This window comes from Varanus komodoensis, unplaced genomic scaffold (genome assembly GCF_004798865.1).
Source record: "Varanus komodoensis strain SLA01 unplaced genomic scaffold, ASM479886v1 scaffold1, whole genome shotgun sequence".
NCBI classification, from domain to species: domain Eukaryota; kingdom Metazoa; phylum Chordata; class Lepidosauria; order Squamata; family Varanidae; genus Varanus; species Varanus komodoensis.
The window spans coordinates 58,926,048-58,946,511 of NW_025335268.1; the positions used below are offsets into that span (position 1 = coordinate 58,926,048).

A 20,464-nucleotide genomic window follows, 5' to 3' on the forward strand; every position below is an offset into this window, starting at 1 on the left:
GGGCAGTGCTTGCATCCGCACTAGGGGACGGGGGAGTTTACATGAAGGAGACTCGGAGGCAGGGCAGGGGCAAGTTAATCTCACGGAAAACGTGGTCATGGGGAGGGAGTGAAACAAGGCTTTCTTGGTAGTTAAGGCAGTGGGGGAAGGGGCTAGCCTCGCTGTCCCATGTGAGCTTCAAGGGTTAGTGCGTTTGGTAGTTCGGTCAGAAAAGGAAGCAGAGCATAAACCCCCACTGAGCTTTGGTGTTCGCAAGCCTCACAACCTTTCCTAAAACTTAGTGAGCAATGTAAGCCTAAGGGGAAAAGTTCGTTTTTTGCTTTCTTTTCCTATGTTAAGAGAAAATAAACGTGATGCGGAGTTTATTTTTTTAACAATGCTAAAGATATGTTAAAACTTGACTGTAGGAACCTGTAAATAAGCTTCTTTTGATTTATAGGAAAGTGCATGAGAAGCATCTTCATAATTTGAAGAGCTAGGTATTAAGCATTCTTAACGATTCCTTCTCCTTAATTCGCAATCATGTTGCTAAAAGGAAACATAATTAAAAGCAAAGTGCTTAGTTTTTTGGGCAGGTGGCCTAGCGCTGGAGTGACTTCCTCTGAAAGAGGGAAAAGTTTGCATTGGGCGCTTCCAAGTAGAAACATCCACCTTTCCTGCCAAAGATGTACAACAATGATATCTTGGGTGATTGACCGTTATGGGAAAAATGATGTTCTACGATTCACAACAAACATGATGCTTCCTATCATCCATTTCCCGAATGAAGTTGTTATCAAAGTTCATGCTGCAAGTTTAAATCCTATAGATGTTAACATGCGAAGTAAGTAGTTATGTCTTTCATGTCAATTAATTGAGGCCTACCTGATAGGGTTGGTTGTGAGCATTAATAATCTAACTCTAAAGTGCTTTGAACTCATTAAATGTGCTGTGGTTATGCTTTCCTCTGATTAATACTCTTGTTTAAGCAGGAAGTGATACTGCAGACATTTGAAATTAAGTATTGAGTGAGCTAACTTATTTGTTACTGTTGTTTGCTCTGCTGTGAGCTTCCATTAAGACCTTTCTGGTGAAGTTACAAATTGAATAATATACAATCATCTGCATGTGAGAGAAATAGAAAACAGTCCTATGACTGCAAGCATGCCCCAGTTCTAAATGTCATAGGAGTCTTTTTCTGTCTGAACATACAAAGGAGTGCACCCTAAAACTAGGCATATTTAAAAGTAAATGAAATCTCTCATTTCAATCCCTTGCCAGATCTTTAAGTTGTTGCTGCCTCAGTCTTTGTGTAAAAAAATGGGAATAACAGGAAAGTACTTCATCATGGCATTGAGGGAATAAATAAATTATTGCTGCAAATGAGCCATGAAGACAAGATGGAATATGAATTTTACTGAAACCCCAACAAAACTTTGTTGTATTTTTGGTCTGTATTTTGGTAGGTGGATATGGAGCTGCTGCTTTAAGGCTGAAGCGAGATCCACTGCGCATTGCAATGAAAGGCAACGAATTTCCTTTGACACTTGGTCGGGATGTTTCTGGTGTTGTGATGGAATGTGGATTGGATGTGTCCTATTTCAGACCTGGAGATGAGGTAATGTCAGGATCAGAGTAGAAGGAATAAAAGTTATTTGGAGCTGATTTGTAAATTCTCAGTCTCCATAGAAACAAATAACTTTGCGCGCGCACGCGCTCTCTCTCTCTCTGGTTTTTTTCCCCCTTTAGCTGGGCCCAGGGCTGTTAAACTAAAGACTGTAAAGACACACAAATCTTTCTTTTATGTCCTTGTTTTGTCTCTTCCTTGTTATTTACTGGGATTAAGAGAGCTAACCTCAAAAGGAAATCATTCAGGGTTTCTTTCAATGTGGGAAGAGTTGTACATGGCACAAGGCCATGCAGCGAAACTCATGAACTATGAATAGCTTCTTCCCTTAGATAATCCTCTGAAGGCTGAAAAATTGCACTACTCTGTAAAAAACTACCTATTGCAGCTACACAGTTAAGGCAAAATATGTGAGCTTTGACCGTCTTTGTTTTTCAGGTCTGGGCAGCAGTTCCACCATGGAAACAAGGCACTTTCTCAGAGTTCGTTGTGGTTAGTGGAAATGAGGTAATGGGACTAATATTTGTTTTGATATGAAAAACGTATTTAGGAAAAATAAGGAACATTGTTGTGTAACTTTTTAATTTGTGATTCCATTTCTGTATTTCATAGGACAGCCTTTTATATTCTGGTGTGTTCCACATGTGCTTAACTACAGCCTTCAGCATCCAGAATGCTGTGAGTTATAGTGTAACACACCTGGAAGGCACCAGATTGAGAGAGGCTGTCATGGGATCTCTCAAAATACTTTTTGTACTATGGCAAGTATGTAGCCTACATTATTTCCACTATGTTCATAACCATGGTTTGTACTGCATGGTGGCAGACTTCTTTCTTGCTGTTTCTGCTGTATTTAACATTGGGAGAAAGAGAGGGGAAAGAGGATGCAAGACAGGTGAGCAGTAGTTATAAGAGTGTGCTGTTTCATTTTCCCTGCTGGCAAAACAAAGTTCTGCATTATGACACTGGAAGGGAGCGAGTCAGTGAGCTTGAACAGGCAGCCACTGCAGGGCAGCAGTGTGTTTGTAGGGTTGGATTTCTATGCATACTGTGCCACATTTTGACAAATGCAGAGGAAAAGGGCCAGTTACTTATTGGTAATCTTACTTAGCAGAGAGGCAAACAGGTGATTTCTTATTTAAAAGTTGGAAATCACTTTATCTCAGCCTTCCCTAACCTGAGATCTTCCCAAAGTTTGGAACAGAAGTGCCTATTGCTTACAGCCTGCATGGCCAATGGTCAGGAATGCTGGGAATTACAGTCTAAAGCATCTGGAGGGCATCAGGTTGGGGAAGGCGCCATATTGGAATAGCATTCCAGTTTTTAATGCATTTTGACAATCCAAACAAGCATTTCATGTAGGACATTGTTCTTACAAATGTACATATTACAGGAAAAACGTACAAAGTGTAATAAGTGAAAATTTTGCAATTGCTTGCTCAGCGTGAGGATTCCAACAATGTACAAATAGCGTAAAAAAAGTTATATGATTTTTGACACGGAGCAGTGTACATGTGGGGGTTTTCGTCTTAACCTGGCAGGTGTCAAAGTAGGAAAAATGTGATTGTGTCAGTTCTAGTGAATTGTGAAGCAATCAAACCTCAGCTGCTAAGGCTTGATGAGCCTTCATTATTCACCCATCTTTCTTGTTCTTGGATACATGCCTGCTTTCTTTCATTTATACAGGTAGCTAGAAAGCCCAGGCGCCTCAGTCATGTAGAAGCTGCTTCCTTGCCTTATGTTGCTCTAACAGGATGGTCTGCACTGAGCCAGGTTGGGGGGTTAAATCAGGATAATTGTAACAATAAAAGGTAAGTAGCCGATTGTGCTGTAAAGAGGTCAGTGTAGGGCTTTCTTGAAAGAGTAAGAGACTGTGACTTCCTTTGGAATTTGTGAGATTGAGAAAATTATCTCACATAAGCCTCTGTGGGCAGTTGCTTTGTTTTGGTGTATCTCTCTTGAAGAATATTGAACATTATGAATTGTAGGTTTAGTAAAAATTCTCATTTTGAAATTGGCCAAATTAAGTACCGGCAGTTACTTAATCTAGTTATGAACATCTGAGTTATGAACTGCCATAAAGCCTATTAATTTAAAAAAATCACTGTAGAAAATTATCATCATAGAGAGAAAGGAAGTGAAAGGGGAGAGAGAAGGCCTCCAAAGCATCACCATAGAGAGACAAGAAGCGAAGGGAAGAGAGAGAAGGCCTTCAAAGTGGACCTTCCTGCCCCACCCATGGGAGGGAAGTCTCTCCAGCATGTCCTTGCTGCAAAGAGGAGGCACTGGTGAAATTGGAGATATTTGCAGTTTTTTCACTTTCATGGGGGTCCTGTGCCCTCAATGTGGAGGCCCAACTATCCAACTTGCATACAAATTCGAATTTCCATTTTATCAGGAATTCATAACCCAGGGACTGCCTGTATCCTGTTTCAGGCACAAGGACATAGTGTTCTTAAACCCATTTTTCAACATCATTGTAATTTTCACAGGACAATTGCACTGTCCCCTTCAGTTGTCTCAAGTATTCTTCTTGCCATTTTACAGATGGGAACCTATCTGCCCTTATCTGTTCTATTACGTTTGATAAGCTCTTGTGTTGCTGTGAACTTGATAGGCACAGGCTGCAAGATGTTAACACAGCTATTCACAGTATGCATGTACGGTCTCTATTCCTGACTGCCACATATTTCTCCCAGCAAGAGAAATATGTCATTCAAAGATGAGTATTTTGCATGAGTTCAGACACAAGTGGTGTTAATCTGCTCTTTTTCTGGTTGATGTTCTGTACAATTTGCTTTTCCCTGGGAGTTTCTCCTGCTTTTGGTTTAAGATACAACCTAATTTTGTACAAGTGATACACTTTTGTACAAGTGATACACAATAGATATGAAACAGAGTAAAAGTAGGATTTCACACTCAGGTTCTTAATTTCCTCTAGCTCTTTTCATTTCCTCTAATAATTTGGCTTGGCTACTCTTTGATATGTACGTGTTTTTGGATATTTTAACTCGATATCCAGGGGCAGCTGAAAAAAGGAAGGAAGAAAAGAAGGAAGATTCTGTTGTTGTCACAACTTCCTTCAATCAGATTCTAAGAGATTAAATATTTGCTTGAGAACGAGAATGCATTTGTGTGTGTGTCGTCCATGCTGTACTTCACTGTGCCCCAGTAAAATTTGACTACTTTAAGATTCCTTACCATCAGCTAATATCTTGTGCTAGCAACTAGACCTAGGTCAGGTCCACTTTCAGTTCATTTTTCCTTTGTTTTAGCTTTGTGTTGTATGAATAAAACAATTTAGAAATAAAATTGCGTAGGAGGGGGTTAACTGCTGATCATTACAGTGTAGAAATATGAAATTTAATCTGTTTCTTACCTGTATTTGCTTTTGCTTCACAGAATATTGATCTTTGGTGCATCAGGTGGAGTGGGTACCTTTGCTATTCAGGTAAATGTGTTAACATTGATGATCTTGGCTGATATTTTTTCAAGCTAATGAGATAGAAATCTGTACTGAAATTTCATGTACAAGCTAATTTAGGCTACAGTTATATAGGTATTTACTGGGGAGTAAGTTCCAATGAACTCAATGGAACTTGCTTCTGATTAGGTGTATATAGGGTTGTGCACAAGTATTATTCCATTCTTTTATTTTCACCTTCATGATCTTGGAAGAAAAATATTATAGTGTTCATTTTGCTATGTAGCTTTGCAGGTTTTCTAATTTGGGGCTGTGACTAAACTCAGAGTGTAGGCTCCAGAGGGGCATTGGAAATGTTTTACTAGAACAATACCTGTCCAAGCTATAAAATATCAGACAAAAGTACATTCTATTCTAACTTATTGCAAATTGTGCATATATCATATCTGTCATTATAGAATGAGCTGTGAATTTGGGAGTTTCTGGTCTCATGTGAGCTGTAAGGCTCCTTGATGGTTGAGGTCACTTTAATAACACTGACCTACCTTACTGGGTTGTTGTAGCGCAGTGGTAGGCACCTTGTATAGGCCTGAGGGTCTCATATGGAGTTGACTGGGCAGTTGCGGGCATGTTGCTCTGGGGGGCAAGAGGCATTCCCCTGCCCCCCATCCCAGTGATATAATAGAGTAGCCACACACACATCCATTGCAGCTCTGCAGCTGAAGGACCTGGGATAGGCAGGAGGAAGCTGCTTTCCTCCCATCCCAGGGATCTCACTGTGAAACAGGACTCCTGAGTGTGATGCTTTTCACACACCATTTTCCCAGGTCTCCTGGGAAAGAGAATCTTTCTTTCCCATTCTGTTGCCTAGAAGAATAGATACCCCACCCACCATTAAAATTCCTGTTGCACCTTACAAAGTTGAAAAAACCCACCATCAGGAGAAGCATTGATGAGCAAATGCAAACTCTGCCAAGACAAAACAAATTGAATTTAATGAAAAGCCCTGAGAAAATAAAGACCTTTAGCTGGCACCAGGATAACATAAGCAGGACAGGTGTCTCTGGGGGAAACATTCTACAAGTTAGGGTTCCTCACGGATTAGGTCCTCTTGCTGGTGGCGTTGTTGTTGTGTGGTGTGCCATCCAGTCGTCTCCAACTTTCAGCAGCCCTGTGAATGAAAGCACTCCAGAATGTCCTCTCCATGGCCTCCCTGCTTAGCTATTTGAAAATCCTCTTCCTGATGTTTGTCCACTGTACCTCAAATAGTTGGGCAACCCACAGAAGAGCCTCAGATGAGAGCGTGTAGCATGCAGACACAGATCGAGAACCAATCTTTCAGGACCCTGCTTGCCAGTCAGGAAGGGCTTTAAGCTGAGCCCAGACACAGTGTGTTAGTGGGTGTGACAAAGAGCCAGTGGGATAACTTGGTGTCTGTCTTTTGATGTGTAGTTTGTTTACTCAGTAATGGATTTACTTAGCTCAGTCAATTGCAATGTATCTTATCCCCTTGAAGACAAACATTTTTCCTTTTTAGCAACTGAAGCTCCCTTCTCTATTGCCCCATATACCCATTGATGACAGCCAAGTTAACAGTGACTTCTTGGGTTTTAGTCCACCCTGGAAAATGCAGTATAATAATAGTCTATATGCATTATAAAATGAAATGTAATTGAAAAGAACATAGAAGCTTTTAAGAGTTGACATTTTTCAAATGTGCCTTCCAAAGAATATTTGTGTAAAATATGTGTAGCATCTGCTTGTTTGCTTTTAATTCTTGCATACCACTTGATATAACAACATCTAGTGCCAAAGTACTAGAAATTGCTTAAAATACTCAAGTATAGTGACAGCAAAGAAAGTCAAGGAGAAACAATAAAAATAGCACTGGGGAAGACATTCAAATGGATAGTTTTATCATGAAACAAAATTTTGAAAGGGAAACATTGTTGGACTTAAGCAGGACAGAAAGAGACACCACTTTGCCATTCATTTTTACTGTCTTAACAATAATTACATTTGAGGGTGAGACAAGCAGGGAAGAAAAGGGAGACTGGAGAATGTCTTGTTTGAAGAAAAGCAAAGCAAAGCTTCATTAAATGTTTATAAACAAGGGAAAAGTCTTATGCAGAAAAAATGTGTGCAGATAATTTTTTGTTCTTTGTCATAATAAAGCAACTTGAAACCAATGACACTGTTTGGCAATTAAGAGTAAGTTTCATAAAATGCCTGATTACCTTAGATATTTTTGCTGTCTCAAGATCTGGTGGTACCATTGGCTCAGATGGTTTTAAACATGTATTAGACAGTTGTAGAGGGACAGGATAGGGCTATCCATATCTATTAATGATAAGAGTCAAATGGAGCACCTATGTGGCAAGGCAGGTGCCCTCTGGGTACAAGTCGCTGGAGAGCAAATGGAGGGAGTGTGCATGCCTGCCTTGCTTGTGATATTCTTGGAAGCACCCCCAAGCCCCTGTTCACACAGCACCAGGTGTCTGTCTGGTCCATCGAGCTCAGTGGTAGGCAACCTGGTATCCTCCAGGTGTGTCAGGGAACAGCTCTCACCATCCTCCAGCCAGAATGGCGAATGGTCTGGGAATCATAGTCCAAACCATGTGGACAGCACCAGGTTGCCTACCCCTGGGATGGGTGGTTCATTCTAAATATGCTCTTTAGATTCTTAATGTCAAAATGCTAAAAAGTACAACATGAACCTTTTATAATGTTTTTTTAAACATTAACACAAATTTGAGTTGGAGAGGAGGTAGGTGTAGAATTTGTAGAATGGACGTATGAGCAGCTACTCTTTGCTTGACAGTTTTCGTCCTGTGCCTTTTCTTGCAGTTACTGAAAGCCTGGGGTGCTCACGTGACAGCAGTTTGTTCTCAGGATGCCAGTGAACTGGTGAAACGTCTTGGAGCCGATGATACAATTGATTACAAATCTGGAAATATGGAAAAGGAGCTGAAAGCATTACCACTGTATGTACCAGTATGATTAGCTTGTGAGTGCATTTGGCCTTAGGTTCTGAACTGAAATCTAAGCTTCAGTGAGTTAACATGTTGTCTGAGCCTAGCCCTGTTCCCATGGGGTGGCTTAGAACCCATCCCACTCAACCGTGGCTCAGTTCTGGGTTTAATTCACTCACTGTGGTTTAACATGGCACCCAGGGCAAGGTCCAGCTGAAGATTAAAGGAGCCCCTTGGCTAGAAAGCATTGCTGATGAGTGCTGGCAGAGTGCCCAAGTAGCACTTCAAAGGTTGCCATCGTTACCCTCACGCTTCGGGCGTCGCTGGAAGGTGAGCAGGATTGCATGCGAATGATCCTGTTTCCCCTCTAGCATTGGCTGGAGCATGGGGGAAGTCACTGCATTCCGCAACATGCTGCCTGTCCAGCCCCTGTTTGGGGCCTGGGGAGGTGATGCTCATCAGAGGACCTGGCCAGTCCTCTTCTCTAGCTGGGAAGTAACCCGTGCCTTTCTCCCTGCTCTTTATGTGGCCTGAAGCTGATGCAGGGATGGTGGTTTGTGTCTCTGTTTCTTTGAAAGGAGGCAGCAGGGTTTTCCGAGGACTCAGAACTTATGCCTGGTGCTGTTTCAGACACTCCCCCGCTGCTGCCTCTGCCTAATCACAGCAGGAGCCCAGAGCAGGCTGCTTTGGCAGGGCCCTGTTCTGATGTCTGTAGCCTCCCGCAGTGGTGACCCTTGGCGAGTGAAGAGACCCCTTTTCAGCCACTCATCACAGGTGGGACTGGCAAGTTCCGTGTGCACCCACCCTCCATGATACCACTGCAATTGCCGCCGTTTGGCTGCAACCGGGGAAACACAGCCGTGAGCTCTGCGCAAAACATCAGGCCCTCGGTACTGCATCAGACGAGCTCATCTCCACACTTTTGCGATCCTCAGCAGGATGCTCTTGCTCTTCCCATTACCTGACACCAGGCAGGTGTCCAGCAGAGCAGTGTTACCATTTTCCTTGCATGGTTGCTTAATTTGCACAATTTACACTGGTAGGGCTACATTGTCCAACCATAAAACTAGGGGTTTCCAATATTGGCATCAAGCTGTCACCAGAAATTGACCTGGGTGAACATGACAACTGTGGCACTGTCTTGGATACAGTCACCCTGCTACTTTATGAACATTATTTTCTAAAAGGTAATGTTGAAAGTAGCACTCTCCCCTTCTCATTTTTGTGTTAGAGCATGCTATTTATTCCCTTTTCTTTGCAATTGAACAGTATGGCTATTTTCCCCAAGCTGGAAGAATACTTTGAAGTGGTGCTCTTCTAAAATGATTCCTTCCTTTGACCCTTTTGATTATAGTGGAAAAACAGAATGGAACTTTCATATTTTTCCTCTTAGTCCTGCTGTTTCAGTACTGAATGAGTATAACTGCTTCTGTTTAGTGAGGCGTTGCAAAAGGAAATTGTTCCAATTATTTTCTTGCACTTTTCTCTTGATAGGTTTGATTTCATCCTTGATAATATTGGTGGATCCACTGAAAAATGGGCATGTGAGCTCCTCAAAAAGTGGTCAGGGGCTACATATGTCTCTTTGGTAACACCCTTCTTGGTGAATGTGGACAGGCTCGGTGTAGCTGATGGCATGTTACAGACTGGGGTGACAATTGGGACAAAGGCCGTAAAGGTACGTTAGGAAAACCAGGTGGTTTAGCTTCTTCCCATTGCCTCTGTAGGCAACCACGTTCTAGTTTGGTTTGCCTGCTTTGCAGTGGTAACTATGCTGTATTAATGTCTACTTTCTGTTGCAGCACCTTTGTAAAGGGATCCACTACCGATGGGCATTTTTCACACCAAGCGGTCCTTACTTGGATGAAATAGCGACTCTTGTTGATGAGGGCAAGGTATGACCAGATTGATAATTTCATATCCCCTGTCTGCTGAAATACATGCTGCTTTGTTCTGACAAGAGAAAACAGATTGATGAGGACCAAAACGCACGGAGAGTCTGCTGGGGGTGTATAATCAAAAGAACTTTTACAGCTTATTCAGATATTCAGGAAATAACCTGCAGCATGTAGGTAGCTCCCAAAGGGACTACCTAGATGGAGTCTGTACCAAGACCTTTTTACAACCTATCAGATACATACATAGTTTGGAGGAGGGGTGGGGGATCAGGAGGGGGATCATGTAGACAGTTTGCTATAGGCACAATAGGGTAAAACAATAGGATTAAATCCAAGAAGAAAAACCTTTTGGGACGAGCACATTAGCATCTCTAAGGCATGCATGGGGAGCAAGACTTGTAACATGGCTTCCTGATCAGATCAGGAATCCCATCTTAAGTCTAAAACTATTCTTGGAGTGTCAGGCTTTTAGCAGCCATATTATGGAAAAGCTTTTGCTCATTTTGTCCTGGCAGTTCAAACACTTCTGTTATAGTTAAGAAACAGACCATTATCTCATTTGAGGGTCCAAGGAATTGCTGCTCAGCTGCAATCCTGGGATTTCCTAGTCTCCTAGGTTTCTCTCTCTAGCCCATCCGCTTACAGGAAAATGTGCAACTGGAAACCATTTTATTTTTAAATATGTGAAGATGGGTGACTGAAAAGAAAGCAGTTGCAGCACTGTGGAAGCTGCATTTGTCACCTAATGGCTCTGCCATGTTGTTTGCAGAAGAAGAAGACCCTATTCTTTCTTGATCCTGTTCAGATTCCCTGGGTCATGAATAAAATTAAGAATAATTCTTTATAATTTGTTTATTTGATTTAAACCCTGTCATCTTACCACAAAATGGCACTCGGGTCACTCAGATTTTTAAAAGGTAGAATGCTTTAAAGTGCTTCTCATGCATTAGGTGGTTGTGATCCTTGCCACAGCCCCGCAAGGTAAGCCGGTATCATATCCCACCTTGCAGATGCAGCTGAGGCAAAGAAAGAATAGCTTGCCTTGGGCTGCCTCCTGTGATCATGGCAGAGACTAGATCCGAACCAGGACATCTTGATAGATAGATTAGCTACCAAGCCCACTCTAGCATGGCATATTGCGTATATGTGTCTATTTAGTGTAAAACTAAATTTCTAGTCCTGCCCCTTACAATTGGATAGTCGAAATGTTGGCTGGTGGCAAAGATGAAAAACAGCACAGGGATCTTCCTCTTTAGATGAAGAGCAAGCAGCCTCTTGTAGCCGACAGAGCACAATTTCCACGGCCTCCAGTGAAGCCAGAAGCACCCCTGCGTGGCCTTTGACTGGGTGGGCCTGCCTCATTCTCCCACTTGCCATTTGTGTAGTACTTGGAAAACTCTTGAGGCTGCAATAGGAGGAGGTTATGGCTTTAATCCATTTGCATGATACTCTGAGCAGGTGAATGCAAATGCTGTTGAAAGTGTTTGTGGATGGCTGGGAGTACTTTTATCATTAGATTAGTGAAGAGGGTAGAAATGTTTGTGTATTCTTCTGTTCACTCTTTTCACAGATGGCAAGCATTTATGCTTTCCTCATTTGCTTAGATCCCTGTAGAATGATCTCTGTGCACAGTCTTGAGCTGATCCTTTCTTATTTGCATAAAACTACTTTTTTTTTCCTTTTTTCCTGTGCACATTGATAGACATACTGAAGATAATTTCTTCAGCTTCTAGCATACAAGTTTACTACAATTTCTTCAGAATTTTTGGGACCCTGTTTGCCCCATTACAAAAAGAGATTTTGTTGGTGGGGGATTCTGTGGCAGCACCTGGCTTATGAAATTTCTTCGCAAAGGAAGAAAGACTGGTTCCATCCTTGATGGAGTTTAGGTGGACTGTGAAAACATTCTTTATTCACCTTGATTTCAGTGGTCTTTAATATGAAGATTTTGACTGTCAAGGTGTTTGTTTCAATTTGATCATAATCTGTTACATAAAATGCTTGTAGGGGCTAAGGAGGTGTGTAAAATTCTTTAATATGTTACATTAAATGTGCTGCTTAAAAACTGACAAAAGGCAGCATGCCTAAACTTGCAAATTATCACAGCAGATGTATGTATTTATATATTTCATTTCTAAACTGACTCACAGCCAAGTTCTCTGGGCAGTTTACACAGTACATAAAACAGATGATAAAAGTAAAATCAAACATCAGAATATCAGAAAAATATTAAAAGTTTAAAATAGCTAAAAACAGGCAATGGCAAGAATAACAAGAGGTTGGGTGAAAGCTGCCACTCAGTGGGTTCTGTGCATTGTGTTTCCTCGGCTGGTGAAGGAGGTGTGATTTTATTCTCTGATGTTTTCAAACATCAGTGAATAAACTCTTCAGACTGTAGCTGGTCTTCAGAATGTGTAGTGTGGTAATGTTTGACTGTAGGGTCAGAGGTGAGGTAGCTGCTCTTTGCTTTTCCCTCCTGATGTATACTGGCTTCCTGTGGGAATGTCTCCTTTCTGGAAGTGAGGCATTTTGTGATAGATTTTCTTATAAATGTGTGCTTTCATAAGCTACACTTTCAATTCAGGGTGCAAACAGATGCATGGTTAGTATGCTTTCTGCAGTAGTCAGCTTGTTTCAATATTTGGTGCTGACTTTAGGGTTCTGGGAGGGGCAGTCACTGCAGTTCAACTCTCAGAGGAATAATAAAAATGAAGTAGATAGATTGAGTCAGGGAGCAACGTCCATTAAGGCAGAATAAAATGAAATGTCCTGGTGCATAAAAAAGCAAGGTTCTTCTCACATAGCAGAGATGTGAAAATGAGGCTAAACTGTGCAATTGGAACTTGGTCATCTAAGGTTTCATAGCACTGGTCAAGTACAACAAAGGAAGGCAACTATGAACAATTAGGAACGTCTCAGTGGATGGTCTTCTGTAAAACCTTTCTCATTGAAAGAGACCTCTCATCTCCTAGCATTGGGCCAGAGGCTGAAATAACATGCAAGCGAGGATAAATCCTGATTCTGAGTGAAACTTGGGTTAGTCACGTGTCACAAATCCATGTGTTTATTTCTTAATGAGGTAAATTGCTGCGCATGTGTGGTGGGGGAGATGTAGACCATTTTTAACACTAGGCTGTAAGGGAGCTCACTGCTTTTCTATGCTGCTGAGACTACAGTTGTTGCTGTGTTATTCACATGGACATCCTGCCAGGTTCTCACAGCTTGCTTGCTGATGGTGGATGGCATACAGCCGCAGCTTTCCTTTTGTCAGCTCCGCAACCAGCCCTGCTTTTCAGCCATTGGTCATCATGACCAATTTGGAAACTGTTTCCTTGCTTACTGGAGAGCAGCGGAACTTTAAGAATATCCGTCTCCTTGCACAGTTCGCTTGAGTGGGATTCTCCCTTCAGGGTACACAAATTTAGAAGCAGTAGTTTGGATATTTGTCTTGTGGGTCCAAGCCTCTTCTGCAACTGAGAGCATTGCATTAGATCGAACCCATTAGTTTAATTGTTGCTGTACCGTCATAGTCAGTCAAGTGCTGCAGTATTTCAAAGTTCTCTGCAGAATAGTCTTAAAACCATACATTGTCTTGTACTTTCCTGTGCCCTAGTTTTCCCCACTCCCCCAGTAAAGGCCATACTAAAAATCAAACAAGTGCAACAAAATGTTGTATGGAAAGCTGGGGGTGCCAGCTACCCATCTGTGGCTTCTTTCCGGATACTCCTTTCCGTTACTCCTGCTTCCTTCTCTTTTCCCCCTCAGCCATGACTTCACATGCGGTGGCCACTGGGCACATTTTTCCCCAAAAGAATTATTTCTGCAAATCTTGGAGTTCCCCAGGCATGTTTTTTGGGGAAACCCTTGCTTTGGATACCTAGTCGTCATAATTCAGCACTTAACCTGCAACAAAATATAGAAGTGGAACTTTTAAAAACCAATCATAGTATGCAGTGCTCCTGTGTGGGTTTCCAGCTAGTCATGCTGTCTTCTGGAAAACACCATTTCATTGCTGCTCTGCTGCAGATTTCCATTTTCTCCACATGCCAATCAGTCAGCATTACATGACCACCAAGCATGCTGGCTAGAGGTTTTCTCCCAAAACATTTCAGTGAGAAGGGCTAGTTTGTTTTATCTTCTGGAAATTTGACTTCCCCCAAGCCTGCTAATGCCTCCCTGCTCTGCATGGGCAGTGCCATGTTGGCTTCCAAAGGTTCTACCAAGGGAGAAGTGTGTTCACTGCCCGTATGAGACAGTGGCTCAGAGGTCACTGTTGCCAATGGAAGGGTGCATGTAACTGGAACCTGGGCTCAGTATTTTGAAGGTCTTTTCTCTCTCTCTCTTTCAGCCCAGCAGTTCTGTGTGGGTGCATGTAATCCTCTCACTCCCCGTCTTTATCTTTTTAATCTCTCTTCCCTGAACAAGCAACTGGTCTGTGGCTAGGGGGGCTAATGTGCGGTTGTAAACACTTACTGTTTGCATTGTTGAGTTAATCTCCACATACTCCCACGTCACCCTTTGCTGACTTGCTCGGCTGTGTGCACAGGAAGAAATATTTGTCTTAGTCAGGTTGTTTGCAGTAAACAGGGAGCTACATATTGTGCTGGGTACACAGTCAGCCCTTTCAGGTTTATTGAAACAATGGACATGGATCAGCCAGCCAGATAAAGTGTTTAATGGGCCATATTGCTGCAATCATCAATTCCCCCGTTCACGTCGCTGCCTTTCATTGCTGAGGGCCAACAATCCATCAGACCAGAGGTCTGCAGCAGTGCAGCCGAGCAGGCTCGAGTGCGTTGCAGCAACTTCTTAACATTATTTCTAGGCTCCTCTGCAGAAGCGCTCCTTCACCTGCCCTATTTTCAAGATAGTGAGAAGCTGCCCTCTAGAGATTTATCCTGGGAACTACACAACTTTGCACACACAGAAATGCACACGATATATTGCAATGGCATATTGTCTTGTGTGCAGCCATGTCAGTGTGGCCTTCTCAGTCAATGTTCATGTTTAATCACTATTTCTTAATGGGCTGCTTTTATGGGAAAATTCAAAAGCTTGAACTCTTACAGATGACTTTTGGAGAAAGGGCAAAATAAATGTTGTCAGATTATTTCTCAGCAATGTTATGGCCCTCTATTTCCATTCTACACAATCGGTGTAAGCCCAAAATAACAAGGCTAATAAAAAGTGCATCTAAACAAAATTGACTTTGCCAGGAGATAGAAGCTTTAAAAAAAGGCAGTGACCTCATTTAGAAAAAAATGCCACATCTAAGGTTAAGTTATCAAAAAAGCTTTTTTTTTTTTTCAGACTAATGTCCATATGTATTATGACTTGGTACTGAGGGATCCTTTAGAAAGCATTCACAGATAATGCATGTATAGAAACATACGGACATTCTGTAGATGTTGGGCATGTCTCACCAAGAAGTATACTCTTCTTTATAAATGGAAGGAAATAGTCAGAGGACTGCTTATATGCTGCTTATTTTGTGCTGTTTGAGGGCTTCAGAAGCATGTATACAAAGTCAGCTTTGCAAAATCTTTGGCTTCAACATTTGGAGGAGGAAAAAAAGCAAGCAGTAATTTTTCTAAGTGATTGTTTTCAGTGTGTAATGACATGTACTTTTCTGACAGTTCTCACCAGATCCTAGGGATATAATTATTAAAATTCTCATCACTAAAACAGCAAGTTGAAGAGCCATCTAATTTTTTTCCTGTCTGTGTTGACAGATGATTAAAATACATAGTGAGAAAGAAATAATTACAGCCTATGTGATCCAGGGAAAAGTTCAGCCTGGGCCTGTTGGTTTCAGTGCTGGTCTGGGACCCAGGAGGTTCAGCTTGTCCCTGCCCAGCCATGAAGCTCACTTTGGATCCAGCACAGACTTTCAGCCTAAGCTGCCTGACATGGTGATTGTTAGGATAAAATGGAATCCAAGTATAATGTAATAACAGTAACTTCTGCAAGCATTTCTGGCTGGTGGTCTTACTGAGAATACCTGTTCACTCTCAATCTACATGCTTTGTTTGAGCCTTCTGCTCCAGACTGATTGAACAGGATCAATTTTGGACTGCACAACCACTGTAGCAGCAAAACAGTAATGTAAAACTGCAGAAGGTTTTGTTTTGTTTGAGATGCTCAGTTGTTTGGCACTGTTGTGAAATTTGGAAGAGGAGCTTGTGCATGCCTAGACCTTGCTCTCTGTTGGGACCATGTAGTTTTTCTAGTGGCATACTGTTTCTATACTGTTATTCTGGTTTTGGCAGAAACTAGTTCTGTCAAAATACTTGGTTTTGAGATTGTAGTGCTTAAAAAACTAATACAACATCCAGAAATACCTGCAGGATAACCACTGGCAATGAAAGTGATGGAATAATTATGAGGCAACATAGACATTTTCATCTTCAGCTATTTTCTGATATTCTGGTTCAGAATAGAGCTGCCAGGCTGTTGATGGGGACTGGGCGTTATGCTCACATGACTCCAGTCCTCCGTCAGCCCTTCTGGGCCCAATTCAAGGTGTTGGTGATCACTTATAAAGCCCTAAACAGCTTGGGTCCTGGCTACCTGAAGGAGCGCTTACGTCCATATATGCCCGCCCACCCCCTGAGATCAGCGGGAGAGGCCCTTCTCCGGGAACCTTCCGTGAAGGAAATTAGGAGGATAGGTACTCGGAGGAGGGCTTTCTCTGCGGTGGCGCCCAATCTATGGAATGCACTCCCCAGAGAGGTCCGCCTGGCGCCGTCGTTATTTGTTTTTCGGCACCAGACGAAGACCTTTTTATTCAAGCGTCATTTTAATTGTTAATGTTATTTTTATTTTAAAGTTTTTGGCCAGGGTGACTTATTTTATACAGTTATATGTATTTTATATTGTTATTTATGGATTTTAATTTATTTATTTGTAACCCGCCCCGAGGCTTCGGCGAATGGGGCGGCCTAGAAATTTTCTAAATAAATAAATAAATTCTGGGTGAGAGTGCTGTTATGTAGCTGAAGTGGCTCCATCCATCTTCAAGAGGGAGATATTGATATGCTTCTGGGAAAGACCAAGATCTGCAGTACAAGAAAAATATTTAGGAGTTTGTAAAACAAACATTGGGAAGAGAGTCCCACTGACTCTGGGAGGAAAATTAAGGTGGGACAGGAAATGGAAGTGTGTTTTGGAGGAGAGCGCTGCTGAATGACTGGATCCATTAATGGGAGGTTATGTTGCAGACAGGGATGTGGCGTTCAGGCTGGAATCCAGTTCTCTTGCTGGACTTCTTACTTTCAGTCCCAACCAGGAGGTGAGCTGAGTCCACAAATGTTCAGAAACACTAGCAGCTTCCTTGCACAAAGTAGTCAATGCTCACAAGTCACAGGTGTGGAAGCAGAGGTGTGTGCAAGCCAGCCTTGTGGATGCGCTTCCTCCTGGACCCCCACGTTTGGCAAGACACAGACTTAGGGCAGAGAAAAAGCAGACTGAAGTCCAGGGAGCTGAGCCAAAAAATTACAACAGATTCCCTTCTCCAAACCAGGTTCCGCTCATGTTGCGTTGCATATTCCATTTAATTTAGTTAATAGTCATTGTACTTTCCTAAACTATTTTAAGGATATAGGTATTTTGTGAACTGCCCAGAGAGCTTTGGCTGTTGGGAAGTATAGAAATTAACCAGCTAGTGTTTTTCTAAGTCTAGCAGACCTAGACATTAAGTCTGGCAGGTCAGTTGTGCAGTTGTGGGGAGGGCTGGAGTGGATGCTGATTCTTAGAATGCAAAATGGCACCCATCTGCTTTCTGTGTACCTTCCCAGTTTTTTTACTTTTAGTATCTGTGGCAAATATACAATGGCACAAATACTTAAAGTTCTATCCCTGTAGCCCCAAGGAATCTCACCAGATCAAAAAAATATTAATTGCCCCTAAGTATTTATTCAAGGAACAAGTGTTTGAGAGATTGTATCCGTTCTGCCCTTGATGAGCTCCTCCACTCAAAATGTTTGAGTCACCAGGGATTCTTTGTAGATTTTTCAATTTACTTAAATATACCTAATTATATTTCTGGTCCTTTTCCAGTCCTTCGCAATGTTTGCCTGCATGATTGTGGAACACATGAAGGGAAATCGTGTGCTCTGTTGCTTGCAATGTGATGTTATTGCTCTGGATGTGCTCTATTTTTCCTGGAAGTGCATAGCTACTATAGGACAGCTTGTAAGGCTGCTAGAGTATCTACACCTTCCTAGGCTAAAGACCAATTTTATGCTCCCTGAAAAGGCTTATCTTTTATCAGCTGTGTAGGTTTGTGCTACTATAGATAAAAGCCTTGCAGATAATAGTATGTATTTTTTTCCTTTGTAGATACATCCAGTTATTGATCAAGTTTTCTCCTTTTCTGATATTCCCAAGGCCTTCCAGAAAATGGAAGAAGGGCATGCTCGTGGAAAGACTGTCATCGATGTAATTAATAAAAAATAATATCTGCACTTATTTGAATGACATTTAACTCCTAGTTGATACTTGAAGTAACTTAGTGCTTACCCTGGAAACTTGGTATAAATATTGATAGTCATTCCATTCAAACTACTTATTTTGAAATGCTTTTTAAGTCTGGATGGTAATGAGAGATGGAAAAAGCCATCTGGTGCTAAGTACAGTATTTGATTCCTTGCCTCACCCCTTTTAACATTTCAAAGGCAACTTCCAGGATAGTTTTGCCACAACCTCTTTCAATGTTGCTCTGGGGACAGCAGAGTAGAAACGCCATATACTTCACACACATGGCCAGCACTTTCTTACCACATATTAATGTATGTACAGGAGTGGGGTGAGAAGGATGGAAAAATCCTTAACATATTTACAAGGTGCTTTAAAGTTGGAGGCTTTTTGGAATATTTAAGAAGTTATGTGTAAGTACTTTTTAAAAAATGCTATCCTGTTTCTGTAGTTTCAGTGGCATCAACAGTATATACATTGTTAGGTACTCTACATCCACAGCAATATAAGAAATAGTTGATAGGTATCTCCCCTTCCTCTCCCTGATGGCAATTCTATTCCGGAAGTTTACATAACGTAGCCAAGTTAAAATGCACTTATGTTTCCAGCTTTATGGCATATGAAAGGCTGCTACAGTGTGCTTCATTCTCTGTGCACCATTTTCATCATGCTTTGCATAGCACCCTTACATTGCCTCTGGAGAAACTGGCTCCTGCTCTGCATGTAATAGCAGCAGCTTGCTGTTCTTGCTGCGTTGCTTCTTCCTGGACCTTTTGCTAGAACCCTGAGCCCAGATTTGGGGGGGGGGGGGACAAACCACACACACACAGCATAGATCATCTAAGTAATATTTATTTGTAAAATACACCTTTACTCAATGGGCACAGAAACATTTTCTGTAAGTACTACACCTTAAAACCAAAAGCGTTTCTATTTCAAAGAAATAAGCATGTTTCTAAACAATCTGAAAACATTGTAGGTAAATGTTAACTACTGCAATAATTTGTAAAGCAAAGGAGTAAGAAATGGGGATATCTTAAAATGTAGATTGTTGACAGCAATTTCTAATTAGCAATGGAAACTATTATTGCCCATGTGAGTCAGTGGAGAATTATTAAAACAACAGGACATTTACCTGTAATACGTAGTTTACATCAGATTGTTAAAAAAGCATGGTAGCAGGAATAACAGATTTTCACACTGCAAAAAGATAACAAAAGGTAGTGCTGCAAAAGTCACCTTGTTTTTTCCTGGAAACTGTAGTTTAGCCAGAGAGTCTTCAATAGCAGGTAGTATTGGCATTTTTTCTAGTTAGAAATGATTGTTTCATGTTCTCCACTTCTGATACTGAGTGTTTGTGTTTCCTAGAGTATGATACTCAAGGTGGCCCATGTTTAGTTGGACTGAGATTCTTTAGGGTTTGTAGTACAGGACAGTAACAAAATTTTCTTCAGCATGAATAGAGAGAGGATGGAAATTAGGGAAAAAGTGAAATCACAACAGAACTGTGTGTACAGATGCTGCACAAAATGTTGCAACAAAATGTATGTGCAAAATGCAGAAAATGAGTTCCTACAGGAGAAATTGTAGAGCAAATAAGTTGGGAAGCAAACAGTTGGTGTTTGGAAATAGGGAGTCTAACAGTTTTTAAATTCATATTATTTGTTAATATAAACATCAACATGTTTAAAAACAAGTTTAAAAAGTGAAAAATAACATTTGTCATTAACAAAGACAATACTTCTAAGTTGTGTGTAAAGGCAGCCATGCAGATATGAACTATTTCTGAAAAGCTCAACTGGTATCAAATGTGTATGCATCACATATTTGTCTATGATATAAAACTACATTACAGGCGTTCAAACATATATTTACCTTACTAAAATATTTGCAGTGCAGTAATTTAATTTTTTAAAATCACCTAACAGGATCTGAATCATTTTATGCTTACACAGTTCATTATTTTGGGTACAGTTGGAGTACTTACAGGTGAGTTTTTAGTAAAAATGTTTCCAGTGCAAAAAAGGTAGATTCTGCTTCAGCATGGAGCCTAGAGCACTAGAACATTAAAAAGGGTTTCTGGAAATAA

The 20,464-nt window shown here is 41.3% G+C and overlaps 1 protein-coding gene across 4 annotated transcripts in view; it reads left to right on the forward strand.

Annotated features, from left to right (window-relative positions):
* Window positions 1-27: 27 nt before the first annotated feature.
* Window positions 28-20,464, forward strand: part of RTN4IP1 (reticulon 4 interacting protein 1) — a 47,326-nt gene continuing 26,889 nt past the window's right edge. For 2 of the 4 annotated variants that reach the window (XM_044427076.1, XM_044427083.1), the window contains exons 1-9: window positions 28-823; window positions 1,446-1,597; window positions 2,045-2,113; window positions 3,293-3,417; window positions 5,009-5,057; window positions 7,878-8,014; window positions 9,497-9,680; window positions 9,805-9,897; window positions 18,241-18,339. In XM_044427076.1, the coding sequence (XP_044283011.1) occupies window positions 523-823; window positions 1,446-1,597; window positions 2,045-2,113; window positions 3,293-3,417; window positions 5,009-5,057; window positions 7,878-8,014; window positions 9,497-9,680; window positions 9,805-9,897; window positions 18,241-18,339 (1,209 nt within the window). In that variant the 5' untranslated portion in view covers window positions 28-522. Of the gene's footprint in view, window positions 824-1,445; window positions 1,598-2,044; window positions 2,114-3,292; window positions 3,418-5,008; window positions 5,058-7,877; window positions 8,015-9,496; window positions 9,681-9,804; window positions 9,898-17,120; window positions 17,401-18,240; window positions 18,340-20,464 lie in introns of those variants that run through there. The other 2 variants (XM_044427101.1, XM_044427092.1) reach the window with 2 other exon arrangements.